This window comes from Echinops telfairi, unplaced genomic scaffold (assembly GCF_000313985.2).
Source record: "Echinops telfairi isolate 266 unplaced genomic scaffold, ASM31398v2 ScPeMD7_16;HRSCAF=60, whole genome shotgun sequence".
NCBI classification, from domain to species: Eukaryota; Metazoa; Chordata; class Mammalia; order Afrosoricida; family Tenrecidae; genus Echinops; species Echinops telfairi.
This window is the reverse complement of record NW_022103913.1, coordinates 11,287,216-11,304,585: the sequence shown is the minus strand read 5'-3', so window position 1 is coordinate 11,304,585 and position 17,370 is coordinate 11,287,216. Positions and strand designations below refer to the sequence as shown.

Below are 17,370 nucleotides of genomic sequence, written 5' to 3'. Positions count from 1 at the left end.
CATCAAGGGATTTGGCAAGGTAGGATACAAAATTAACAACCAGAAATGAATCCGATTCTTGTATACCAGTGAAGAGAGCTACAAAAAAGACATTAAGAGAACAATACCATTTACACTGACCACACAAAAGATGAAATACTTAGGAATAAACCTAACCAAAGAAATACTTAGGAGTAAATCTAATCAAAGACCTATACAGAGAAAACTATAGAACATTACTTAAAAAAAAAAAAAAAGACCTACAGAAATTATGATGGCAACATATGTACAAATGTGCCTGATACAATTGATGTATGGAATGTTATTAGTTGTAAGAGTCCCCAGTAAAAGGATTTAATTAGCTAAAATTTTAAAAAGGCAAAAAAGACCTACATAAATTGAGGATTATCCCATGCTCATGGATAGGCAGACTTATTTTGTAAAAATGTCAGTACTACCTAAAACAATCTACAGATACAATGCAATTCCAATCCAGTCTCAAATAATCTTCAACAAAGGACCTAAAACATGTAATGGGTCAAAGACAGCCTTTCCAACAAATGGTGTTGGACAAACTGGATTTCCATATGCAGAAGACAAAATAGATGACTAGCACATGCTGAAATTTTGTCATTTAGGCACATCAAAAGACTTGATCAAAGGAGTAAAATGAGAGCCCACAGATTGGGTTTAAAAATCTTACCAATAAAAAAAAAAATCTTAGCAATGACACATCAGACAAGGGTCTAATAATCAAAAGATACAGAACTGTACAACACCTCAGTAAGAAAATAAACGACCCAATTCAGTGAGAAAAGTATAAATAGTTACCAAACATATGAAAAAAGTGCTCATGGTCACTAGCCATCAGGGAGAGGCAAACTGAAACTACAATGAGATAACACCCATAGTGCTAGCCCAATTCAAAAAAGAAGACAACAAATGCTGGAGAGGATGTGGAAAGAATGGAACTCATATACACTGTGGGTGGACTTTTAAATACATACAACCACTATGCAAACGAATATGGGAATATTTAACTGGGAACTGAAATCCCATATGATCCAGCAGTATTAGGCATATACCCCAAAGGGAAATGAGACACAACACCGTGCTTGCTCTCCCATGTTCACAGCAGCACAGTTCACAATAACAAGAAACTTGAACAGCCCAAATGCCCCACAGTGGAAGAATGGCTAAAGAAACCATGGTACATACACACAATAGAATGCTTTGCATCCTCACAAAAAATAGTGATAAAAGCATGAAACACCACATGACATGGAAGGACCTGGAAACCATTATGTTGAGTAAAGTGAGTCAATTACAAAAGGACAAATATTGTATGAGTCTACTATAAGGAGAAATGCCAACTGAACAAACCTTAGAGACCAATTCCCGAAGGGGTAGAATGTCTGCCTACCAGCTGTGAACCATGCATCATGCCCCCTTATGTGCACAACATAAAAACCACCTCAAAAGAGGAGACTTCACATTTGCTGGGGTCACTCTTTCAGGAAGGGGGAAAGAGGAGAAGACCGTCCACTTCAGGCTATACAACTTTGAGACAAGGCTGTGACAAATCAACAAGGAATGAGAGGTGAACCGTACTAGAAAATCAAGTTGAGACCAGGGGAGGGAAGTATCTACATTTCAGAGGCGTGAGTATGATAGGTAAATGGGGAGGAGCAACCTCACATCTGGAAGAGATGCTAAACAATTGTAGGGAATCTAAGGGGAGAGAGAATAAACCTCATTCTGTGCTCCTGGGTCGCACTGCAAATATGTTTATACTCAACCCTTGGTGAAGCACTCCATGCACTAAGCACTATGCTGACCTTAGACACTGGCCTGACAGCAAACATGGCATCATCCCCCAAGGGCCACACTAGAAGGATTCGATGTGGAAGCCTAACTGAACAAAGTGGGCCTTATCTCAAAACTGCTTGTATAAAATGATGTTACATGTATTAAATCTTAATAATAATATTTTTTAAAACTACTTGCAGGAAATGGTAGTTGCCAGACCTTGGGTGCGACCCCTGGCTTAGTGAGTGCCCAATGAAAGGGGACCCAGAACCACCATATATTTAGTACCTCAATGCTTCCCTTGCATTAATATGACAGATATTAATAACCTGGTAAACAAAGATCTGCTCTTGCAAGAAATGGTACAGGGAATTTTACCAAGCCCCGCCCCATGCTCAATGTAAACAACTCAGTCAATTAGGAAGTCAACCTGTACAAAGAACAACCATTGAGTGCAGCTCACAGTTACACTCTACGTGCATAACTCCTCGTATCAACAGTACCTGAAATTCTATGCCATTGGATGTTATTGTTATCAATGCAATTGCCTTTTACCCCGGGGTTGGGGGCAACGGGGTGCTGGTTTGTTTGGTATGTTGGTTTTGGTTTTGGTTTTGCTTTTTGTCATAATATAACCACCAAAGTAAACCAGAGTCATTCATAACCCGTGGACAAGATGGATTCTGTGTTCCCACTTCATTTTACCCTCCATCCAAGAAAAATTCATTGTTATGACATGACTGTGTGATACCATCATGAAGGATCACTGAAGATAAGGGTGCTGCAGCAAAATATGGTGAAGAAAGCAGATGGTGCCCAGCTATCAATTGGAATAATATCTGGGTTCTTAAAGGCCTGTATTCACACAAGCAGCCATCCAAGTGAGCTGTCAATTAAGTCCACATAGAAGAAGCACACCAGCCTGTGTGATCCAAAGATAATAACAAAATCCAAATATGACAAAGTGAAAAGTATCAGAGCCTAAAATGTGAACACCCAATTTGTAGAAAGCTATGGAGGTAAATGGAAGCCCAAAATCCATCTGCAGTCTCTCTAGCCAGATTAAGGCTCTGGCAGATCCCCTCTAGCCACAGGTGAGTAACTCAAACAGCTTTACTGTTTGGCTTTTTTAATGTTGTTGGTAGTCCTTTCTTTGTTGTTCTTTTTTTTTAATCTTTATATTATGATTTTCTTTGTATTTTGTTGTGTTTTTGCTTATTCTTAGTTCGATCAGTTTATGAAGCACAGGAGTGCATGCAGAGAGACAATAACTGATACAGTGGCTTATCAGAACAGGAGTGGGAAGGGTGAGGGGAATTGTGGAGTAAACAGTTACTAGGGGGGGAGGCACTAGAGATGATTGTGATGATGTATATACAACTCTTTTAAAAAGCGTTTTAACTATGAAGTGTATGATATGTGAATATTACATCAAGGAAATTATAGTTACCATGGGCGAAGGAGGAAGAGTTATTGTTTAGGGGCATTGAGTTTGTTAACAATGGTGGAATAATTTGGAAAAGGATATCAATAATGGTTGTATAACACAAAGAGTATAATCAGTGGCACTGAATTATACATATACAAGTTGTTGAATTGGAGAATGTTTTGTTATGTTTATTTTTGCCACAATTATAATTAACAAATAACAATGAGTACAAGGAAGATGCTGATGTTCTAAAATTGATTGTGGTAATGTAGAAGTCTTCTTGATATGATTGACCAATTGGATTGTGTGATATGTGGATAAAGTGCCAATAAAACTGAAGGAAAAAAGAGAGAGAGCGAGAGAAAGGCAGGGAAAGTAAAAGGAATACTTAGGGTGAAATTGAACCAGTCCAGATTAGAGCGGGTCAGAAGGAACCAAGAAAGACCGCGTCAAGATTCACGTAATCAAATATCTGTTGTGCCCGATTGTAAATGTATACAATTGGCAGAGAATTTGGGCTTGAATTAGTGACCAGTACACAGGAAAGTAAATAAAAGATAAATAAAAAGTATAAACTCTAAATAGTAATTTCGCTATGGTAAGAGGATGGGACAGACATACAGTTAAGATGGAAGTATTAAGAGCTAAAACCTCAACAACAAAAAGAGCTAAAACCTATTCATACCCACTGTTACCCTGTTTCCCCAAAAATAAGACAATGTCTTATATTAATTTTTGCTCCCAAAGATGCGCTAGGTCTTATTTTCAGGGGATATCTTATTTTTCCATGAAGAATACAGTACACATTTATTGTTTATTGTTTTATTAAGAGACCTCACACTTCCTGTCTGCTCCGGCTGCGCTGCGGCCAACAGTGAGCTGCACGGCGGCGCCCACCGCTACAGTCCAGAGTCCAGGGTTATGGTAGCTTCAGGGGGCCTTATTTTCAGGGAGGTCTTATTTTCAGGGGGATGCCTTATATTTCAGCGAGAGGCAAAACTGTAAGTAGGTCTTATTTTTGGGAAAATGGGGTATCAAGTCCATTCTAGCTCACAGAAACCCTCTATAAGGTTACTGAGACTGTAAATCTATTGGCAAGCGGAGAGCCTCAGCTTTCTCCTGTGTAGGAGCTGATGGGCTTGAACTGTCAAACTGTGGCTAGCAACCTTAGTTCATGCAACTGTCTTATTATGTCTGACACATACATGCATAGCACTTATTTTTAAAGAAACACAGGCAACAGTAAGCCCAATGAGTCAAAGGCCTGTGCTAATGAGTGTCCGTATTTTCTAGTATCGAGTATTGGTTCCGCTGCATGGATGTGGATGGCGATGGCGTCCTGTCCATGTATGAGCTGGAGTACTTCTACGAGGAGCAGTGTGAGCGGATGGAAGCCATGGGTATCGAGCCTCTGCCATTCCATGATTTGCTTTGCCAAATGCTTGACCTGGTGAAGCCAGCCAGTGATGGTGAGCCTGTAGCAAAGGGCATTTGAACTATTCACCTGTATTACAGAGTGGAGTACAGAATCCCAGAGAGCCTAGACTATTTTAACTTCCCAGCATCATCTTTACTGACTTTATGAGTGTAGAAGTGTATTAGAATTTCAACTTTACTATTAGTTTAGAACCAAATCCTTTGGTTAAGAAATGGGACTTCTTTTTCCACAAAGAGAAATACAGGTTAGTTAATGACTGCAAGGGGCTTGGGGGAGAAGGGGATGTGAAGTGACCAGTTAATGAGTATGGGGCCTCCTCTTGGGGTGATGAAAATGTCGTGTTGATTGAACCACATTGTGAATATACTAAAAAATCCACTGAATTTATACACTTTAAAATTATCAGAATGGTGAACTTTGTTATATGAATTTTTCCTCAGTAAGGAAAAAGAAAAGGGATTATTATAATAAAATAGACATATACATATAGATCTCTTAAATGTCAGTGAAATTTTTTTGCACTTGCCAAAACAACTCTTGGTAACACTGACCTACTTTGTTTCTGTGCAGGCAAAATTACGCTCCGGGATCTGAAGAGGTGCAGAATGGCTCATACCTTTTATGACACTTTCTTTAATCTGGAGAAATACTTAGACCATGAACAGAGAGATCCATTTGCAGTCCAAAAGGTACCAGTATTGTTTTAGTTTCTATTTGAGAGCTCAGTATCAAGGGCTGGGTGCTACATATCAATATAAAACTGGTCTCTGCAATCCCAGACTTTAAAGAAATAATATTCAAGTGTAGGTAACCTTTGTTTGCCAAAGACTTTCTATTGAGTGAATTGTATTTCCATTAGAAACTACTCCACCACCACCACCACCACCCCACACACACAACAATCTGCACAGTTTCCAGTCAGATTAAACCTCTGCTAGTGGACTTTCATCCTAGAAAGTAGAAAGGAGGTATCTTACCTGAAAATCCTGATCCAGGACATTGTCCAGACCATGTAGATGAGCAAGAAAATGTGTAGCCTTTCCTACTCCTGCACTTTTATCTGTGTTATGATTTTACTTGTAACTTTTTTCTGTATAAGAAATAATTATCAATATTCTGATCATCAAAGATCATTGTTAATCAGAAAGTACTCACTAAATTCCAGGCACCGATACAGATATTATTTATAATAGAGAATGAAGTGACTTGGGACAAGAGGGACATTTCTAGGAGTAGATCACAGGACAGGTGACGCTGCTGTCTAAACTAGCTTTTAAAAAAACAAGAATTTGCCAGAGAAAGGGGTGTTGTGGTGCATTTCAGATCAGCAAGTACAAATCACAGTCATATCAGATAGCAGCTGTGCAAAATGCCAGGAAGAGGCTGCTGGAGAAGGTCTCTGATTAGAAGACTCAGGAATCTAGCTGCTAAACCTTGGGTTTGAAGTTCAGGGTATGAGGTGTAATAAATCATTGCGATGAGAAATACAACTTTCCTCTAGTTCCTAAAGGTTTCCTCCCCGCTCCCACTACCATGACTGGAATTCTATCTTGCAAGACTGGCTAGACCAGAGGAAGTACATGGGTACACAGGGAGGGTAAAGGGAGAATGGGTAGGAAAGAGGGAACCGATTACATGGAACTGTGTGTGACCTCCTCCCTGGGGGACAGACAACCGAAAAGTGGATGAAGGGAGACGTCGGACAGGGCAAGATATGACAAAATACCCATTTATAAACTATCAAGGGCTCATGCGGGAGGGGGGAGCGGGGAGGGAGGGAAAAAAATGAGGACCTAATGTCGGGGGTTTAAATGGAGAGAAAATGTTTTGAGAAACGATGTACAAATGCGCTTTACACAATTGATGTGTGTATGGATTGGGATAACAGTTGTATGAGCCCCTAATAAAATGTTAAAAAAGAGAAAAAAATCATTGCATGACAGTTACCTTAGCACTTCTTTTAATATGTTGAGATGAAACATTTTTAGACCGTTGCCCCCCAGAGAGAAGCTGGAACATTTGTGATGCTCTGTTTCCAGTTATTTGTCTTACGTCTTATCTCCTATGGCCACCTTCTTTCCGCGCAGGATGTTGAGAATGACGGGCCTGAGCCCTCGGACTGGGACCGGTTTGCGGCGGAGGAGTACGAGACACTTGTTGCGCAGGAATCTGCCCAGTCTCAGTTCCAGGAAGGGTGAGTGGCTCTCGTAGAATACTGAAACCACCTTTTTAAAAAATCCAACAAGAAACCCCTTCTATTTTTACCATTTTTGAATATCATAAAAAGGATAAGCGAATGCATTTTGGTGAAATGAGTATTTCCCCCAGCGATCTGCATTTCCCTTTTTCACTGATTTCCTGAGAAAGACTTGTCACAGCTGCGTTCTTGGAGTCAAGAGCAGTTGTGAGCTTTAGTGTTCTCAGCAAGCCGTGTAGAGACAGGTGGAGGCTAACAGAAGCTACTTTCAGTAATGGGTGTGGCCAGATTCCTAACATAGATTTATCACCTGTGATTTTGTGCATTGAATCCTGAGCAGTGAATAACCTGCTCTAGAATCTGTCATATGCAAGCCCACAAGGGGACCACAGTAAGAAATGAAAGTATTCGGAAATTTCACTGTTTGAAACATTTCAGCAACGTTGTCACCCGCTGGCTCTTTCCAGCTTCTAATAACTCATGTAGCAAGTCCTCTAGTTCTTCAGTCATGGTTTCTCGAAGGCTTTCAAATCATCTTTATTCTGAACATAATGCATTTTAATAAGGCAATACATTCAATGCCACAATATTCAATGACAAAATAATAAACGGTAAAACATTTATTTTTCCCCAATTCTTTCCAAATGCAACCAGTGTAACCGTTTTCTTGTGTACCTTTCTAAGACTCTAAATAAACATATACAGAGAAAAATAAATAAATATATACAGAGAAAGAAAGTATGTGAATACAAGGGGGCTGCAATAGTCCATGGAAAATTCATTGTTACTTTTAATTACATTTTTCCAGACTTTTTGAAGCCTCCTCATTTACATACATACATACACACACGCACAACACCAACCCACTACCACCAAGTCAATGCCAACTCATAGCAAGCCTATTTCCAAGGCCATAAATCTTGGCAGGACCAGACAACCTCATCTTTCTCCCATGGAGTGACTGGTGGGTTTGAACCACCAACCTTGTGGATAGCAGCAGTTCAGTGCTTACCCAACAGAGCACCTTTATCTATACATATATAAGTACACATACACATCCATTTTTTTCCTGATACAAATGGTAGCATACTATTCACTGTGTAGCACCTTGATTTTTTCCACATTTAACAATATAGGCGGGGGTGGGGGTGGGGGGTGTCATTTAAAAACACATGGAAAGGTATAATTAAAGATCACGTAAAGTTTTACACTAAAAGAAACAAGACTGATATTTTCCAGGGATGGGAGGAGAAGGAAGGAAGGAGAAGTCATAGGCTAGAAGTTGACAGGTGCTAACTTAGGTGAAAGCTCCGTGCTGTCAGGTCCATTCTGATTCATAGCCACCTGCAGGACACAGTAGAGCTTCCTCCTGCCGATTTCTAAGACTAAATCTCTACCAGAATAAAAAGCCCCATCTGCCTCCCAAGGAGCAACTGGTGGTATTGAACTACTAACCTTATGTTTATCAGACCAACACGGCCACCAGGACTCCTTAACTTGGGTGAAGGATAAAAAATATTCAACAAGAGGAAAATAGGCAAAAAATGATGGGAAAAGGGCAATACATTGGGAGATTTGATGTATTAGTAAATGTGAAACTGATGATCTGCTCTGTAACCCTTTACCTAATTCACAATAAAACTTTAAAAGATAATGGAATTTTAAAAAATAATCAGAATTTTAAAATTTTTTTAAAAGATAATGGAATTTATCCACAAATTCTTTTAAACCTTCTTGTACATTGGAGATTACTTCATAGATGTATCTTTAAAATGTTCTTATTTTTACAGCTGTTCATTACATATTATTCTACTGTATAGCTACACCATTGTATTACAGTCCTCCACATAGTTCAATATTAGAAATATAACTTTGCAATGAATAATCCTATATGTCATTTGATTACATACATAACTAGACATATAAAATAAATTCCTAGAAGTACAGAAAACAGAGTGTATCCACATGTTATAAGGATTACTTACAAAGACACTGGTGGGTTTTTGAGAAAACAACAAATGATGCAGACTCCCAAATTGTCCCCACCACTAAGTCTTTTAGTACCTTTTCTGAGACTGCTAGGGAAGATCACTTTCTTTAATCTAGAGATTTCTCTAATCTGTTTAGTCACAAACCTGAGTGTCATTTTTATGTCAATATCTTAAAATTATCCATCATTCATTGGTTTTCCTTTAGCCTAACTGCATCACAAGAGAAGACAGACACATGGATTCACAGGTGTGATTAAAAGTTTTTTGTCCTTGAGCTTCCAAATAGGAATTTCGGTAAATTTACTGATTAATAACTAAAATTAGGATTTTACGAGGATAAAGATAAAATATGTGAAAGTTTCGCTAACAAGTGTTTCAGCAGAAACCTTTTCAAGCTGATAAATCAAGTTGGGACTTAAAATATTAATTAAAACAAACATTAAAAAAATTAAAACCAGACTGTTAAATATTCTTATTCAATTAAAACACATATACACAAAGTAGAAACATAGGCCATACAGTATAAATTAAAGCTGACCGATTCAGGCATATGTTTTTAAATCAATGGATGTAAATGAAATAAATTTATGGATTCAAAGAAAAAAAGATTTAATTATGAAATGACAACCACAACCAAAAACCATAACAAAACAAAACACAGGCACTGAATTAAAAAATAATTAAGATCCAAAAAAAGCTGTCCTGATAACACCAAAATTTTATAGTTAAAAATCTTGCAAAAAGAGGAAACAAACTTTTCCTAACAGATACAGTAAACTATTCCTAAAAAGAGAAAATATCTTTGTGGTTTATGTCTATAGGACACTTATAAAGTATTTTATTTTATTCAACTATAAAGATTCAGTAGATTTTGAAAGGGCAGCATAATATATACCAGCTTCTGATTTCAGAGAGAGAAACTGAAATATATTGCTGTTTTCCATTTCCCACACCATATAAAAACCAAAAAATCAGAGCATCACTGACAGACTTGCAGTGAGCCACTGGAAAAAGGAAAGTCCTTGAATTCAGATTACAGAGGGAACCAGCAGCTTAGGTCCTACCCAATAATGGAAGCACTCACATCCTTGGAAACCATTACTACAGAAGTCAGAACAAGACTTTATGATTAATATTTTTCTTAGAAAGGGAGAGGAGAAACATTCCATTTCTAAAGGAATACTAGCTAGTTTCTTGGAAATAAAAATATTATTGAAATGAACAGTTCAATTCATTGGGTTTAAGAATGAAAATAGGTGTGCAAACAACGCCACAGACGGGGAAAACTAGGGAATTAAAAGCAACAAGAGGAGGCCATAGAGATCCTGGTGATGTTGGAACAACAGCAATCTCACTGAGAAAAATTACTAAGAGGCAGAAGAAGGGCAAGTATGATGGAGGGGCAGGAGGAAGGTAAAAGGAAAAAGAGGAAAGATCTAGGAAGCAAAGCTATAGATAGGGGCATAAACAGGTGTGCACTTAGGTAAATATATTAATAAAAATATAGGTATTAGCCTATGTACATGGCAAAACATTGAGGAAGTGGATGGACTTTGGACCTCTGCCTCAAGCTCCCTCAACACAAGAACACTTTGTTCTAACTGCCTGGCCATTCTGTGATCTTCACCCTCCCTGCACAATCACTGAAGACAAATGGGTGCATAAGCCAATGTGAACAAAGCTGATGATGCCTGGCTCTCAAAAGATATAGCGTCTGGGGTCGTAAAGGCTTGAAGTTAAACAAGTGGCCATCTAGCAGGGAAACAACAAAGCCCACATGGAAGAAGTACACCAGCCTGTGTGATCATGAGGTGTTGACGGGATCAGGTAACAGACATCAGAAGAGCCAAAACACAACCAAAAAACTTAGTGTTGAGAACGATGGGGGTCGAAGCAGAGACCTAAACCCATCTGTAGAAAATAGAGCATCCCCTCACAGAGGATCACAAGAAAGGGATGAGTCGACCAGGGTGCAGCATAGCACTGATGAAACACATAAGATTCCTCTGGTTCTCTGAGGCTTCCTCACTCTCCACTATCATGACTCCAGTCCTGCCTTTCAGTTCTGGCTAGACTGGAACACGTACACTGGTACAGATAAGTACACGGCTACACACGGAATCCAGGTCAGATAAACCCCTCAGAAACAGAAATGGGAGTAGCGATACCACTGGGGGGAGGAAGGAGGACGTGATTACAATCATCGACGTACAACACCGCACCCTTGAGGGGGTCAAACAGTAGAAGCATGGGTAAAGGGACGCAGTGCTCAGTATAAGATATGAAAAATAATACTAACTTATAATTTATCAAGGGTTCACAAGGGGGGTGAGAGAGGAGCTGATACCAAGGGTTCAAATAGAAAACAAATGTTTTGAAAATGATGATGGCAACATATGTACAAATATGCTTGATAGAATTGATGTTTGGATTGTAAGAGCCCCCAATAAAATAATCTTTAAAAAAGAATGAAAACAGCTAAAATTAATTGATTGGGTTAAGAAATCCTCATAGATAACAATGGGAAAAGTAGTCAGGTGATTCCTAGAACTGTAATTGTTCAAGCAAATAAAAAGACATACCAGAATCAGCAGTAGTTTTCTTGCCAAGTAAATATTTTAGATTTTCTGGATCTCTGTCACAATGAGATTTTACAATTAACTCAGCTCTGCCATCCATGAAATAAATCAGTCAATATGTAAATGAGTGAACATTGTTGGGACCCAGTATAACTTTTAACACTGAGATTTGAATTTCATAACATATTTTCATGTCATGAAATAGTCTTCTTTTGTATTTACAAATTTAAAACTGTAAAACTACTCTTAGCTCATTGACTGCACAAAAACAGGCATCAAGCCAGATTCAGCCCATGAGCTTACTCACTTCTGAACTAGAGTGAATTTCAGAACATAAAAGATAAAAAACTTACAATCCACCAGAAAGAAAAAAGAGATTATCCACAAAGTAGACATAAAAATAAGTGATGCAGTATTATCCCACTAGTGTGAAGAAAATAACTTTCAACCAAAATTATGTTCTTCTTCAAATACATTTTCAGACATTCAAACAGACCAAAAATATACTGCCTGCCAACCATCTTTGAAGGAAATATTTAAAGATATGCTTCAATAAGAAGAAAATGATCATTATTAAAAAAATGAAAAACCTTTTAATCAGTTTTTTTTTAAAAGAGACATTACTGATTGGACAAAAATTGAATAAAGAAGTCTTAGTCTAACAGAATGCTAGCCAGCATCCTCTTGGTAGAAAGTGACCTAAACTCAAATTAACATAAGCAAAAGAAAGGCAAGTGGGGAGAAATAAGCAAAAAAGGAAATTATTGTTTTATAGAACTCAAAATTATAAAAAGCCAGACTTCACTTCAGTATCCTAAAATAAGGATCCCTGGTGGCACTGTGGGTTAGCTTTGGGCTGGCAACCACAATGATGGTGACTGCACCCCACTAGCTGTTCCAGTGAGAGACAGATGAGGGTATTTGCTCCCATAAAGATTCACAGCCTCAAAAATCCTATGCAGGATTGCTGAGTTAGAATCCACTTTATGGCTATAGGTTTAGTTATTTTATTGTTTATCTCAAAGAAGAGTTAAAGAGCAAAAATGTCACTTTGAGGACTAAGGTGCTCCTGACTGAAGCCATGTTATTTTCAATCACCTCACATGCCTGCTAAAACTGGGAAGTCCAAAGAGGAATTATTATCTTTGTATTACGATGTTAGCAAGATAAATCATATTGAATATACTGTGATCTGTCAAAAGAACAAACAAATCCGTCTGGGAAAAAGTACAACCAGAATGCTCCTTAGACACAAGATGCAAAACTTGGTCTCACATACTGTAGACCTGGTGTCAGGAAATCCTTCTCCAGGAGGTCCCTGGAGGACTTCATGTTTGGTAAAACAGAGGGTCAGCAAAAAAAAAAAAGGAAGACCTCAACAAGATTAGTTGAAACGGTGGATAGAATAGTCTGAAACCTAACGATTGTGAGGATGGAACAGCCAGAGCCTTGTTTCACTCTGCGGCACACACCGAGCCACTGTGAACTGAACTGACGTGGCTGCACTAGCGCCACACGCCGGTCTCTTAGATCGGCTTTTCTTTATGTCCCTTGTACTCTTGGGCACGCTTTGCTTTGGTGGTGTGAAGATGCCGAGCTCATAGCACCACTTTCAAAGAAAGAAAAGTACTTTCTCATGGATTTGTGCGAAAGCACAGGATTTGTGTCACTTTGGTCTGATTGGCTAAAATTTGGGCTCAAGCTCTGATTGGTCAGGCCTAGAACTAAACTTGACCAAGACACAGGCCCATCCAAACCATCTTTTGCCAAGGGAAATTGGAAAATATGGCCAGAAAAAAAGGGACAAGATAAAGGAACAATATTAGTCCACTAAAGTAAGAGAGAGAAATGAAAATGAAAAAAGCACAGAAACACAATTGGGAGGTTGATCTGTTGGAGATATTCAGAAGTGTGACTGATAGTCAACAAACACCAGGGACTGCAAAAGTCCGTGGAGTTGAAAGACCATAGCTCTTTCCGTGGACTTTTTTAAAGCCCCTTTGTACACATGGAATCACCACAAAAATGACTGTTTTGAAAAATTACTAGCATCCAGACAACATTTACCACTGGAAATGCAACTTTGATTTTTTAAAAATGGCCCAAAAAATATACATCTGAGTATTAAAATGCTTATAAATAGCTTTCAACCCAAAGAGGAAATCAAAATTAATTTTTTTAATTACAATTAAATTCTTTTCAGAAACATTGTGTTTACCAAAACTTATCAGATATGGACAAAGAAGATATTGACTGAATTAAATGAATTGAGTTATTAAAAGTGGATTAAAAAGATATCCAAATAACTCACAGAGTAAATTAAATTTTTTATTTAAACAAAAATGTGTATTTTATTTTATAATTTAATTAATACTTTATTAATTCACATACACACATGCACACACACCACACATACACACACACAAACAGTATACAATGTGCCAAGCATGGCTCTGAATACTTTAATTCACTGAATGGGCACAAAGTAATCTATTAATTAAATACTACTATCCCCAGTTTACAGGTATAAAAGCTAAACCACAAAAGAGTAACTTGAAATTCATGAGTATATTAAAGAATATATCACAAATATGTAGCTTTTATCCTAAAACTACAACAATGGTTTCCACTTTACAAAATCTGACAATAGAATAAAGGTGAAAAAAAGCTTTAGATTTTAATTGATTTTTTTAAAGCATATGATAAAAATTAATATATTTTCTAATTTGAAGGAAAACATTTTTAATTAAACAAACTTAAAAAAGCACCTCTTTATCAGACAAAAGTATTCATCTCACTTTCTAAAAATACTAGTATCCAGTAGGAAAAGTGATTCTTTACCAAGGGAAAAATGTGACTTAAAAATAATTATGAAGAAAACCAAATTTCCCCACAAGATACCAATACTCATTACCATGCTATAGATAAAACCACTCAATAGTATAAATATGCTGATTCTCTCCTAAATTTAGTTAATATAATCCCCTAAAGTATTTTGTGAAATTTTACAGTAATTCTAAAACATCTGGAGCAGTAAATATCCAAAATTAGCAATGTGAAGAAACAAAGGTATAGAAAATACAAGAGATATAACATAAAGCCCTAGTAAATAAATGTGGTGTCCATGCCATAGTGAAAACAGATGGCAATGTGGCATATAATAAGATTACATCTTAAAAATATCAGGCAAGGACACATTACTCAGAAAAAGTTAACTCTCTTTAGGTGGGACAAAAACGAATGTCTGAATGCAAGTAACAGACTTTAATAGGATGAAATTAGTGGAAGAAATTTAATTGGAGCTGACTTTTAAATTTGAGTTAGTTTGAAAAGTCAAAAATTCTGCACCACAATTAAAAGGCAAATTGCGTTGCATCATATGGCCAAGGACCAATATTATTCTTTCATAAATATGGTTATTTAGAATAGTGCCCAATTCTAAGTCAAAGGCAAAAACTTGCCCAGGAAATAAAAACAGGAAAAAATCCCACTTCATCAAGTTAAAATGAAATAGCCAGATATAACAATTTTAAATGTATGTACCTAACAACAGAACCCAAATATAATTGAAACAAAATGTTAACTTGAAGACAGAGGTAGGCAATTCAACAATTATATGGGAGTAAGTCAATAAGTATTACTGCTAGGTTTCCAGCTCACATATTGATTTCACACAGAATGTGTTTAGACATGTCTCGGCCATTCGTGGAGGGCTGCAGACAAGCCCTCTGAGTAGTTAGTGCACATGTCTTAGTCTCATTGGGGTGCCTTCAAAACACAGATCCAATCAAAGCAGTGGCTTCTGCAAGGATCTGCTAAGCTAGTTATATTCAAGGCAGAGATGTCAGATCAAGAGGTTATAGCAGATGGTGTTTGGAATTCAAAGGGGTACTATTGATAAATTTTCACCAGATACAGGACGACCACATATTAGGAAGAGATTTTAAGAAAATGGAAAACCGCCTTGACGAGAAAAGGGCCAGGAAAGTTGTGCGAGGGCTTTTTCTACCCGAACCAGACACCTGCTTGCTCTTCAAAGGTAGCAAGAGCGGTCCTAGGGAATTCTGTTGTGAACGCTTACCCACCCAGCCTACAGCTCTCATCTTGCCTGTTCACCTATTTTTGTTCCTAAAATTCAAATAACATTTAAAAGGAATACAATTTGAGTCCCTCAAAGATGCCAAAACTGTCATTTCCATGTGTTGTAAATGAAAGAGCATAAAATTTATCAGGGAATGTTTAAAGAGATGAAACCACCACTTTCAAGGTGCATAGACCTAGATGGAGGATATGTTGGAAAACCATAGCTTCATATTTTGTTATTTTGTTTCATTAAAGTTTGTATGATTTTATATGATATATAAATATATATGGTAGCTATTTTTTACTTACCTTTCTCTGTTGGTAATTTAGAACAGCTACAAAGGTTAAGACTATAGAGAAGTTGAATACTATCACAGTCCTTGAATTAATCAACATGTGAAAAACACTATAAAGCAAAATATACACTTTTTAAAAAGTACACATGGAACTTCTCTGAGATCGCACATGTTACATCAGTAAAAGATGACTTAATAAAATTCACTAAAATAAGACCTGAGCTATAAAAATGTATTGTCTGACCATAATGGAATTACATTAGAAATCAACACCAGAAAGAAATCTAAATATCCCCAAATATTTTAAGATTAAATAACACACTTCTAAAAACTCATAGTTCAAAGAATCCAAAAGGAAAAAAATTTTAAATATCTTTAAATGAGTGAAAATAAGAGCATATGAAAATAAAATTGATTCAATTAAAACAGTCCTTTAAAAAAAGTCCTTAAAGGAATTCTTATAACCTAGATCAAGCATCAAATATAAACTTCTATAAGAAGATAGTAAAAAAAAAAAGTAGAAAGAAGGAAACAAAAAGGGTCAAAGTGTAAATCCACTAAATAGAAAACAATAAAAAAGAGCTGATGAAATTAGTGGTTTGTTCTTCAGACAGATGAAATAACAAAAAGGCTAGACAGAAAGAAAAGAGGTGGATCAAGGTAACAAAAATCAGACATGAAAAGGGCCGCACTATAGACCTCATATAAGGGGATAGTATAAACAGCTTATTCCCAATAAATTTTATAACCGTAAATAAAAATGAAATACCTTCCTAGAAAAACTCAAAATACCAAAACTGATTCAAGAAATTGAAAATCAGAATAAACCTGTATAAAGATATTACTCTAAGAAATGAAAATTCAAACCAGTATCCCTCATGAGCATTGATATAAAACTTCTTATAAAATATTAGCATATAGCATATGAACATTGGGCCTCCACTCAAGTACTCCCTCAATGCAAGAATACTTGGTTCTATTAAATTGGCATTCCAGGATGCTCACCTTCCTGACACGATTGTTGAAGACCAAACAGGTGCACAAGCAAATAAGGTGAAGAAAGCTGATGGTGCCCAGCTACCAAAAGATATAGCACCTGAAGTCACTGAAAACAATGGGTGAACAAGCAAATGGGGTGAAGAAAGCTGAGGGTACCTGGCTACCAAAAAATATAGCACCTGAAGTCTTAAAATCCTGAAGATAAACAAGCAGCCATCTAGCTGAGAGACAACAAAACCCACATGGAAAAAGCACACCAGCCTGTCCCAACTCAACCGCTGAGGACAAAGTGGGGGCATAAGCAAAAGTGGTAAAGAAAGCTGATGGTGCCCGGCTATCAAATGATATAGCGCCTGGGGTCTTAAAGGCTTGAAGATAAACAGGCGTCTATCTAGCTAAGAAACAACAAAGCCCACATGGAAGAAGCACACCAGCCTACCCCGACACGAACTCTGAAGACAAAGTGGGTGCATAGGCAAGTGCAGTGAAGAAAGCTTACGATGCCCAGCTGTCAACATATATAAAATCTGGGATCCTACAGGCTGGAAGATAAACAAGGGGCCATCTAAC

At 37.3% G+C, this 17,370-nt stretch overlaps 1 protein-coding gene across 3 annotated transcripts in view; it reads left to right on the top strand.

The window, feature by feature from the left end:
* Nucleotides 1–17,370, top strand: part of PPP2R3A (protein phosphatase 2 regulatory subunit B''alpha) — a 226,071-nt gene that overhangs the window by 191,017 nt on the left and 17,684 nt on the right. For all 3 annotated transcript variants that reach the window (XM_004712102.2, XM_045287446.1, XM_004712103.3), the window contains 3 exons: nucleotides 4,511–4,686; nucleotides 5,226–5,344; nucleotides 6,743–6,849. In XM_004712102.2, the coding sequence (XP_004712159.1) occupies nucleotides 4,511–4,686; nucleotides 5,226–5,344; nucleotides 6,743–6,849 (402 nt within the window). The remainder of the gene's footprint in view (nucleotides 1–4,510; nucleotides 4,687–5,225; nucleotides 5,345–6,742; nucleotides 6,850–17,370) is intronic.